The sequence below is a fragment of the Oncorhynchus clarkii genome, chromosome 19 (assembly GCF_045791955.1).
Source record: "Oncorhynchus clarkii lewisi isolate Uvic-CL-2024 chromosome 19, UVic_Ocla_1.0, whole genome shotgun sequence".
NCBI classification, from domain to species: Eukaryota; Metazoa; Chordata; class Actinopteri; order Salmoniformes; family Salmonidae; genus Oncorhynchus; species Oncorhynchus clarkii.
Window position 1 is genome coordinate 25984796 of NC_092165.1, and position 11828 is coordinate 25996623.

An 11828-nucleotide genomic window follows, 5' to 3' on the forward strand; every position below is an offset into this window, starting at 1 on the left:
CTCCTAAAACAGCTACTGAAAGTTTAGAAAGAATCAAACAGGCTAAAAAGTGCCTGCTTAAACTAAAAGGAAACACCACTGTCCTTATGGCATTGCTGCCTCTAAGTTTACAACACAAATCTCCAAATGAACAATGCCAGTCTCTTAACGTTGGTCTGATTCATGCCTGCGTCTGTTAAAAACCTGCCACCTGTTCATCAGGTGTGGTTTTCTACAAGGAACTTTACATACGTACATATACTGTAGAAGTATTGTATTTTCCTGAAAAATAAGTTTATGTAGAATTTCTGTGAGAAATAAATGAGCAGAATAGGCAGACAATTCTTTACATAACCCCCAATTTATTCAATATACATTTATATAAATATTTTACAGTATTAACAGTATATAAAGTAGAAAGTAGGATCAAAACAAAAGGGAAACATTTTTATTAAAAGGAGAATGATAGTAACACATTAATTCAAAAATAAAGCCTTTGACGAATCCTGCATATTAGGTTGGGGAAATTAAAGAGTTATGGATTAAATATATCAACAGCATTTGACACAAAGCCACCACAGTTAAATCCTCAGTGAGATAAATTAAAGTCAATGGACAAATAATCACAGCAATGTTTTAACTGCGTTATATATCTTTTTTTTCCCCAGTTTTCACTGAATGTGATCCTGCTGAACTACAAAAGAAACCCACTTTAAAAATCTGAGAATTGCTGGTATGTGAGACAATGGCTTTCAACAAATTGCATTATTTGGTGTCCAAGTGTTTAAAAAGTTGAGCAGGTGTGCTCAGGAAATGCTCAATATAATGTACACTATACTGCACAGAAACAGAATTTGACACTGAATCCAGGTCACACAAGAGGACAGACATCATCAGAAGAAATGGGAAGTCATATGGGTCAGGTAGACATGTTTAAATTACAAGAACTCCGATATTATTCCATGTAGAGAGGGAGGTATAAGAGAGGCATATGAGAAAATGAAAAAAGTGAGCACATGTATGGAATCATAAGTTTTGGAAAATTGAAAATAAAGCTTGACAGTACAAAAATATTGCCTAAAAACAAACATATAAACACATTTAAACTTTTGGCGTCGATTCACATTGGTTCATAGGTTAAAGCTGCAGCTATTGGCTCCCACACAAGGGGTAGTGGCAGTCCACAGCAGACCCTTATTATAACTGGATCATTATGCTTAGAAGGGTCGTTCCACAAAATGAGTCCCTTCTGCATTCCTTTAATATTTAAAGTAGAAATTGTGCACCAATAAGTGCCATTTAATGTAGACCACAACTTTCAATACAGCTGTTTATTCATATTAATAAAGACTTTCTAAAGTGCAAAGATTCAGCATTTTGGCATGTCCCTTTGTGCACCCTCTGTGACTTCTAGGAAGATTTGAACCCATTTAACCTTGAACCGGGAAAATGTGTTTTTTATTAAGTTGAACATGTGCTCTTTATGACAGAATTATGTGAACGTTTTTACCAAGTTACCCTACCCAAAATTGACACATTTTGTTGAACGACCCACAAGGCGTTTAAAGTGCACATTCGTTTGCAACTTTAGACTCAGGCTGCGCTTTCCCTTCCCTTTCTTCACAAATAGCTTCCTATTCCCTATATATAGTGCACTACTTTGGACCAGAGACCTATGGGCCCTGGTCAAAAGTAGTGCACTACATAGCTCTGGTCAAAAGTAGTGTGTTACACATAGGGACTATGGTGTCATTTGGGAGGCACATCAGTTTCTATTCAAACACCTTCCCTACACTCTCCATTGAGCATGCATAGAAGCCATTACTCTGCACATATTGTTCTGTACTATTAAAAAATGCTATATTTTTCAATCTACAAAGAAAGATCGCCTCAGCATTAAGGTAAACTTGGCATTTGGCACAATCATAAGAATGTACGATTCTTGTAAACATAGACCCCAATTTATAATTCAAATGAGCCACATACAGACCCTTATATTGAGACATAAAAATATATATCCAAATATAAGGCTTTGGCCACATATAGTACGGTGGGTCGACTGCATGATTTAAGCACCAGCCACAGATTAAAAAACGAACCACAGAAACTGATCACAGTAATGTCACATTTCCTGGTTTTCCAGAAATCCTGGATGGAGGATTCCAGATTTCCTGCTTATTCCCTCCTTATTTCGGGAAAACCTGTGAATTTTGGGAAAGTTTACAACCCTAGTTGGGAGTAACTAGAGTGGGTAGACCAGCCTGGTCCCATATCAGTTTGTGCTGTCTTGCCAAGTCCTAATGACCATACGAGTTGGCAAGACAGCACAAACAGATCTGGGACCAAGCTATGGGAAGACGTCTCGCTGACAGGTTCTTACTGGTCCGCTGTGGTGAGTATAGGGTCAGAGTGGTTTGGCTGCAGATTGGTCGTGATCGAACTCGGTCTTCTCATTAGCAGCAGCATGAGGCTGGATCACAATGGGTTCTTGTTCCCCTGCAGGGAGAACAGAGATGTACTGTTAATTCACTGAGCTCTTCAAGCCAGGACACAAGCAGGCAGAAATGACCTATTAGAAAAATATACTTTTATTAGTCCATGTGAAATAAAAATGTGTATTCTGCTTTTATGAACCAACCCTTCCTATTAGTAATGATAATAAACATGTTTTGTAAATGTAGCCGATGTGAAATGGCTAGCTAGTGAGCGGTGGTGCGCGCTGGTAGCGTTTCAATCGGTGACGTCACTCGCTCTGAGACCTTGAAGTAGTTGTTCCCTTTGCTCTGCAAGGGCCAAGGCTTTTGTGGAGCGATGGGTAACGATGCTTCGAGGGTGACTGTTGACGTGTCCAGAGCGTCCCTGGTTCGCGCCCAGGTCGGGGCGAGGGGACGGACGTAAAGTCTATACTGTTACATAAACATAGGCTGCATTATTTTTCCACTAATTGGTCTTTTGACCAATCAGATCAGCTTTTTTTGACAATAATTGGGCTGCCTGTGTAAACAGCCATTGATTAACAGAACAACATTAAAGCATGACCTTAATCATGTCAACATCACAAAGAACGCATGGTTGGCAATGGGGGAAAGTATTGGAATTGGAATTAGTTCAGCTAGTGGTGTGAAGGAACACGACAAGCTTTTTAGATAGAGCTGTAGCATGAAAGACTAAAGAAAGGTACCAACAACAAAAGTAATCACAGTGATAAGCACACTGGCATAGTTAGAGTTAGTGAGCACATTCGGAGCTCAATTTCCAATTGCCAAAAGCATATGGTGAAAAGCATAAGCTGCTGGCCCACAATAGCACTAATCAATGGGCGTAAGCAGTAAGCACGATATACAGTATACAAAGAGTGTTAAAGCCGACGCAGTTTGGAGTTTCAACTGAGTTGCCAGAGGTTGCCCTAGGGCCTGGCTGAGCCATTATTATTAAAGTCTCGCCACCGGCTGTGACATTTTAAAAACATTTTCAGACTCCTACTTCAGTGTGCGCTGGACCATCTTAAAAGTGATGTCCTGGTTGCTCTAAACAAAGAGGCTAGCTTCTAAAGATGTATTGTTTGACCCACACAGACATCATACTTATGGAGTGGCTGCAGATCGGACTTTTCTGAACCCCTCTTCCCAATTTGTATTTATTTATTTTACTTAACTAGGCAAGTCAGTTAGAACAAATTCTTATTTACAATGATGGCCTAGTGGGTTAACTGCCTTGTTCAGGAGCAGAATTACAGATTTTTACCTTGGCAGCTCGGGGATTCGATCCACCAACTAGGCTACCTCCTGCCCCAAAATGGCTAAAGGCCACAAAGGTTATGCAGGATTCTCTACTTTACGCATTACTTGTGGCTACAGTTGCAAAAAATACATGTCTGCAAAATCACATTGATAGTATTCTACATAACATAACAGAAATATATAAGTGTCATGACGTATTATACAAATATAATAAGTGTCATGACGTTGGCCACTATGAGTACAGCGAGCACCATCCCCCGCTCTCTGCTTCTACAACCAGACTACTGTGGTCAGAGGTCGTAAATTCCTCAGAAGACCCTGCCTCAAGGCCACACATTATTAGAGAGAGGGTAAATCCTTCCACCTCACAGAACTTGAGGTACGAACAAATTTCATGTTCCAGAGAAAGTGTAAAAGATCGGTGAAGAATCCAGCTACGAACTGGTGCGTTTGTCACAACTTGGGAAGCTCAAGAGAGACAGTGTGGCAACATTACCATAACACTGTTTATATAATAGCCTCAGAAGATGAATGAGTGAGTATGATACTGTTTGGATGATGGTGTAATATGATTGTGGACTGTTTAATGAAGAAAAATACAATTCCTAATTGGATTTGAACTAAATCAGAGGACCGCCCCTGAGCCCAGTTAGAGGCAGACATCCTGGGACAGCCCTTTTCTGCCATTCTGAATTAAACCCAACTTTGAGAAATTATCAGCAGACCATGTTTTTCTCCATTAGGAGGGGGACAAAGGTTGTAGACCAAGCTTACCTCAATTACGAGATGGCTAAAGGTTGTAGAATCTTTTAACCATACCACGTGGTTAAACTCTTAAGACTATCGTTACCGACAGAATAAGAGAGAGAGAGAGAGAGAGACGGACAATTCTACAAAATAAAGACTTTTCACCAGCGATCAAGACGACACACTGAGCGTAAATATATATATTGATTGCAATTGTTCCCGAATTATTGAGCGTTCATGTGTAAGGGATTAGCATTTTAATTGTTATAATTAACTCTGTAGGGACTTCTTAGTCGACCCCCCATTGCCCCTTTGTCTAACAAGCCGCCATGCCGGTTCAGCCCACTAGGGCACATTCTATCATTTCATGTAAGCATATTTACTGTTTGTTTATGCATTTCTGTGAATTACTTAGTTAGTAATAAATAAATTATTTAAGACAATTGATGTATGGATGACTCATAGTGAAGACTGGATTCGTGCAGATAACCAACAATTTACAACGTTTGGAATGAGACTAACGTGAGGTAAAATAAATAAATCATTAATCAGAAGACTATTGATCAGATATGAAAATATCTGAAAGGTTATATTGGGAAATTATAACTTTGTAATCTGAATACTTTCCTTGGTGCCCCAACTTCCTAGTTAATTACAGTTACATGATTATTCAGTTTAATTGAGTAACTAATTACAGAAAATCTTTGATAAAAACAAAGTCTTCAGTTTAATGATAGTAAAGACACGACATAAGCATAGTGTAACGTTACTGTAAGACAAAAAACACCACCTAATTTCTTATGAGATTTTAGGATGGTTGTGCGATTGGTCGCATTTTTCTCATGTGGCCAAAACTCAACAGCATGCCCCAGTAGCAAAATATGTGCGTTAATCACAGGTAGGTTATGCTACAGTTTGCTCATTCACTCTACATCATTCAAAACAACACTGTATAACTCAAGATCTAAATGCATATCCCCTAAAACTGACTAAGATCAAATGGTTGGTATGTAGATTCTGCATGGACGTTTCACCGGTAGAACTTTATAATTATAATTCACGATTGACAGTGAGAAATGTGAAGGGAGGGTAACCAAAACAAATATTTGTGTAAAGTAGAGGTAATGAAACACTTATGCGCAGAACATGAATCGTATCTTCAGTTCTGGGAAAATGGATCCAAGGGGCGGTGCGGTTACCTATATGAATCCGCAGCCTCTGCCTAATACTTAAAGGACTATCTAGTTCCCCCCAGACCTCGCCTCCCCCCAGGCCTCGCCTCCCCCCAGGCCTTGCCCACACTCACCCCTGTCCTGCTCAGCTCTGATCTGAGCCTCCAGGTCGTCTGGGTCTACGTATCCGTGCTCCTCCTCCAGTGGCTTGCACCTGCCACAGCAGAAAAAGCAGCAGCAACAGCAGCAGCAGAGGGTGAAGATCCCACAGCACACCATCAGGGTCTGGGAAATAAAGAAGGGATTTGTTTCACACAGGGCATAATTGACATAAGTTGTCATGCATACACTTGTAAGTGTTAGAAAACTATAATGACCTTAATGATTAACATGCAGTACAATTTAGCAACGCCAAGGTCGTGAGTTAATTTCTAACGGGATCACATACGCTTAGTAAAAATGTACAGTATGCACTCACTGTACAATAAGTCACTTTTGGGTAGAAGCGTCTGCAAAGTGTATACATATGAAAATGTGTAAGCCCTAAAAGACTTCTCACCTTAAACCAGCACTTGTGAATGAGGAAGTAATATTTAACGCTCTCGTCTCCAAACTGCTCGGCCACATAGAGGCCCATGGAGCCGTACTCATCGTAGACCTTCCTCTTGGTCTCGTCGTTAAGGATGGAGTTGGCATTGTTGATCTCTTTAAACTTCTCAGCTGCCTCTGGATTGTCTGGGTTCTTGTCAGGATGATTCCTCAGTGCTAGTTTCCTGGGAGGAGGAGGACTTTTATTTATATTGTCACAGGGAAACTTAAAGTCGTGCTCTGCTTTTATTCACATGAGTAAGTCATGGGAAAGTTTGAGTTAGGAAATATAATAGGAGAATCATTTGACCTTATTTGCAAAAAACACAGAGCAGGTAATCAGGTTAATAGTATGCAAATATGTCTTTTGTTTTATATCTACTAGAAATCTTCCAAAAAGAGTAAGGACAGCCTATGCTATAGTTTCACTTAATGGTGCTTTCATTAAGAAAACATACGTGTTTTTAACTGTTCTGTAGTCTTTCTCAAAGCATTTGTCTGTGGTTGAGAGTTTTATAACCAGGGGTGAAAGTAAGGCGGTATGGTCCGGCAAAATAAATAGTGGGTGTATGCCGTACCAGTAAAACATCACAATAATTAAATAGAAATGTCAAGGAAACTGTAGGCTATTACACCACTATTTATTATTACCGTATGTCAGAGGCATGACAAATGAGCTAATGACAACAGGTGGTATAGCCTACACTATAATGTGACAAGAACACTGACATTTTGCCAAGGCAGAGATGATGGGCGAGACAGAGGGGCGCGTGCGGCCTAATGACAATCGCCTCTTTCCATTCACCACTGTTTGGAGGCTGGAAATGTGTTGCGAGTGGATGAGTTGCGAGTAGCCTAGTAAAGGAGCCCTTTGAAGTGATCGTTTGACAATCAGATAAAAAGCATCATGACTGGTTGTGTTTATGACACAATAAAAGGTAATACATTTTAAAAGTTAAATGACAAATCTTTACGACTAGGCCCACAGAGATCCTATTGAATTAACAGGGACTCTATATGTAGTTCCATGATTAGGCCCATAAAATGTTTTGCTGCACATATAGGAGGTCTCGTACCAGGAAAAAATGTGATCTACTTTCACCCGTTTATACCTGTATGCCTTCTTTATTTCTCCTGCGGATGCTCCTTTCTCCAGTTCAAGTATATTGTATAGACTGTCACCTGTGGTGGACATCTTACGTTGAGGCCTTTGGTTTGGTTCCGCCATGTTTTAGATCTGCAACAATGATAAATACAACAGCTATGACTGGTATGCCATGAGGATATAGTGAAAGATCATAGGCTTTGCTTGTGTTTTAGCTCATGACACAAGGATGCAAAAAATGTGCCACATTATGTTTCTGTCTGTCACCAGCCTGCATTCGACCCCATCAATTACACATTAACCCCACCGTGTGTGTTAGAGATGTTGATGATAAAAGCATGGCCTGACTCTTCTCTCTTAACTTCCTTCATACTGGACACAAAGACATAAAAAAGGTCTCCACTAGTTAATCTGACTCTGGGGAAGTAGATAAAGGGCCTCGTTGCCAAAATCCAGAAGTATTACTTTAAATAAACACCATCACAAAGATCATTATTTATTACTTTGTTAAGGGCAGGTCTTTGGGATTTCATTTATGAATTTAAGAAAATGCATTTCAAAGGAACAGAATGGCATATTTTGAGTAAGTAATTCAGCCCCCAAAAATATATATTTTGAAATAGACCTCAAGGGTTCATTTTTAAGAGTTGTTTGGCAAGGATAGGCTATGTCATGGAAAGAACAGGTGTTCTTAATGTTATGTAATCTCAGTGTACGTGTGAAATTAGTTTCAATATAGTTTTGGTGTAGTCAGGGGCACGCCACGAGGGATTTTGGGCCCCATGAAAAGATATCACATTGGGCCCCACCACCAAAGGCCACACCAACCCTGCGCAATTGCTGTAACCACACACCTCCAGAACCCAATCGACCCAGTCAAAGCTTTAAATAACTCTACCTTTGCAGGCTTGCAACTCTCTTGTAGTCCAATATTTATTGTACGATATTTACTGACAGTGAGCTGTGAAAATATAACACTGTGCAGACATGCATGCAACATTCTGCATAAAGTGGAATTCACTATTTGATGCAAGACTGATACCCTCTATAAGAAATGTGCTAAAGGCCATTTTTTACAGTCTAAATTGTAAAATTCTTGAATGGAAAATTCTCTTAAAATGAATGAATAACTTAAAATAAATATAACTTAAATATACATTAACCTCTTCAATTAAAATAAATTAACATCATAATCTATAGAATGACATGACAAACAAAATAATAAAATCAGCAGCAGATTTTTGAACTAAGTATTACATACCAACTAGAAAATAAGCAGCTGTAAAAGTGGAAATGGAAAACAAAATGGAAGTGAAAATGCCTGATGGTGGCGCTAGAGGAAAGGTCAAGAGGTCACCAAATCAATTGTTTTCTTCCACTTGGGGTCTTGATTGTGCATAACTAATTTTATGGCAATCTAGCCATTACTTTGAGATACATCTTGTTCTCAGTCTGTTCTCAGTCTTGTTCTCAGCCTGTGGGCATCATGTGTGTAGTGATCCAATATCCATAGCCATGCCATTTAACAGTTAACCACTGGCCTTTGCTCAGCGTTAACCCAGCGCCCCAAAAAAAGCCTTCTTGCTAGCAAAGTCACTGATTAAGTCTTTGAAGTCCAGCTTTCTAGCTAACTGACTTTCAATGGACATCATGGCAAGACTGCAAAGCCTGTCCTGGGACCTCAAATAGTTCATCAGTTTTAGCTTACTGAAAGCTCTATCCGCAACAGTCACAGGCAGTGTGCAAAATATACGTAAAGCAATGCACACTTCTCCAAAAATGCTTTACAGCTGCATCTTACAAATTGTATTCAGGTGACCAAGAGGGGACAAGTTAGGGGGGGAAAGTGGCAGCATTTACAGTGTCCAGGTGTCTTACTTCATTTTGAAACTGTGGTGTAAGATCTCTGGAATACTCCATGATCAGTGGTTGGTACACAGAATGGACTTTATCCTCACTAATCTGCCCAACTTTCAGAACAGCAGAAAATTATTCTACAATTTTTGCAGTGGTGTGGAACCTAGTGTCCAAGTCACTTATGATGTTGTCCATAGCAGTAAAAAAAAAACACTGTGTTCCCAAAACATCGTTGCTGCACTGTCCCGAGCTGTCTCATCTTGAGAGATCTCATCATGGAATATCTTCATTTTCCTCTGGCGGCTGTGTTCCTTGCTAAATTGAGGTGCGACAACCATTTGCGTAGCAATCAGTGTTGCCTCAGACAGGAGAGAATCCCCCCGTTCTAAACAATGGCGAACCAGTTACCCACACCTGCGCCGAACGTTGTGCAACAGGTCATTCATATGTTTACCTAAGTAGTTAGAAGGGTCAGAGCCAGTGACACAATAAATCATTGATTGGGTTAAGGCGAACCGTCACTCCAAAACTAGCGGACCAATGGAAACTCATTTTCTACACCTCCCTCTAAACCCCGAACTTCACGGAAAAATAATGCCAAAAATCGCAAATCTAAAACACTGGCAGTGAAAGCAAAGATACGAGTAGCGTAATCAAGAAGTAGTTCATGCGGGCAAAAGCGTAGGCAAAATGTATTCAATAGGATTGGTTGCTGGGAAAGTTTAACCGAAAACGATTTTTGCATTCGTTTTCAAATATATATATTTTTAAACATGACATTTAAAATTATTTGCTTAAAAATTTGGGGTTTTTGCTTTTGAGGTCTTACTTTTGTTTACAATTCTATACATTTTGCTTTCAGTTGTTTGGTTTTTGATTTCAACATCCATTATTTCACCCATCCACAAAAATGTTTACATTCTCAACTTTGTTTTTCATGTTAACGATGTATTTTATTTTGAATTCAATACATATGGCGTGAAATGGACCCCATTGGGGGGAGGGGGGGGGGGGGGGGGTAACATGACTTCTTAAACTGCTTATAACATAAATTGCTTGTGATATTAAGATTCTAACAAAGATAGTGTGTTAGACATATTTAGGAAAAGTCAAGGACAGGGAGGACATAACTTTAAAATGGCAGAGTACTTAAAGTCAATATGATGCTCTCAGCTCTCCTAGTGTTAAATGGTTACATTTGTGGCTGCCTAGCCAACTATCTCCTGGTTGAGCCTGTAAGAGATTGCCAAGCCTATTGTGATTATTACTGTTACATCAGGGTATTATGTTCTATTCTCATTAATTATAGGCCTATGGCGTATTATGTGTAGGTCTATGTGAGTCGCATGTTTTGTAAGAGTAGTGGATTTACGTAGGCCTACAAGACTATTGGTCTGTAATGCGAAATCACATTTTAGATGGTTTGTTGGGTGCGATCGATTACAGTAGAGTATAGCGTGGCCTATGCTTTTATGATAATTTGAGTGTCCACATTTCGGCACACCTATATTTTTGCTGGCCCTGACATTAACGAATTTCTGCCTACACCACTGCTTTTGACATTATAATGCTTGTAGAGCAGTCTGATGGGAGTTTGAATAGGATCTTCCTGGGCGTTAGCGAACAAACACTTGATATTCATCGTCGACATCTCTAACGCACCCAGTACTGACCTACAGCATAACCATTCACACATGCTCGTTGAATTAACCTCGGTAGTTTATTAATTTGAGAAAATAAAACAATTGATCTGCCATTAAAGACTGATCCTGAAACAGACTGTCAGAAAGTTACGCTTTCAGTTGGTTAGATAAACTATGCATGAGGAAGTCAAGTGCATAACCCACAAATAATCACACACCGCCACATTCTACCCACTTTGTTTCGACGAGGGTCGATAGTCTCCTGGTGTCCGTGGCACAATTATTATTATTATTATATTAAAAATAACAAGTGTAGACTCACAGAATCAAAATCTCCCAAAACAAAACTTGCCGGTGACTTCAGGAAGTAGAACATTTCATTATAGCCTGCCAATTCCGGTTTGTAGTCGCCGGGTTCGCTTGTGGCGGGTTTGCGCATAAAAATCACACACGCGCTTAAGTTGTACTGGAATGTAATTGCGGCCATATGCATTTAATCTTTGTCCTGTGTTTCTATCCGCGACACATGGAAAATGGAACACATATAGTAGAACACGTAACAGCATTACATTATTACAAACAATGTTAATTGTTCTTGTTGAAAAAAATACAGTTTATTCTTGATGCCTTATGAAAACACAGATGCGCCAAACTATTTGTATTATACCAATAACAACCTATTTCTGTTTCAGCCTACTAAGTAAAGAAATAAGAATAATTTGATAGAACACTAAATAGAATGTGATACAAATATCGACATAATAAGAATCACATAACATTCAGGTCATGTGCATTATCAACCAAGTTGATCAACCAAATGTAACGTTTGGTGTGAAACAACTATGTTCAGTTTGGTAGTAGATGGAGAGATGTCACTGGAGGTCCCATCATTGTGGGTTCATGACATTGATGACAATCTTTCCCTGGTTTCTATTGGCTTCTATGTGTCTGTGTGCATCAGCTATCTTCTCCAGGGTAAACATGCTGTCGATCACTG

General features: G+C 39.5%; 1 protein-coding gene across 2 annotated transcripts; it reads right to left on the reverse strand.

Moving 5' to 3' along the window:
* Positions 1-321: 321 nt before the first annotated feature.
* Positions 322-11251, reverse strand: LOC139374970 (dnaJ homolog subfamily C member 5B-like). 2 transcript variants are annotated; one of them, XM_071116257.1, is made up of 5 exons: positions 11154-11251; positions 7339-7463; positions 6198-6411; positions 5773-5923; positions 322-2475 (listed from the first exon to the last, which is right to left on the reverse strand). In XM_071116257.1, exons 2-5 carry the CDS (start codon positions 7452-7454, stop codon positions 2384-2386), a joined length of 573 nt encoding a protein of 190 aa, XP_070972358.1. In that variant the 5' UTR covers positions 7455-7463; positions 11154-11251; the 3' UTR covers positions 322-2383. The 2 variants fall into 2 exon arrangements, with proteins under 2 accessions (XP_070972358.1, XP_070972357.1); XM_071116256.1 differs by having other exon boundaries at positions 11067-11220.
* Between the last annotated feature and the right edge of the window lie 577 nt (positions 11252-11828).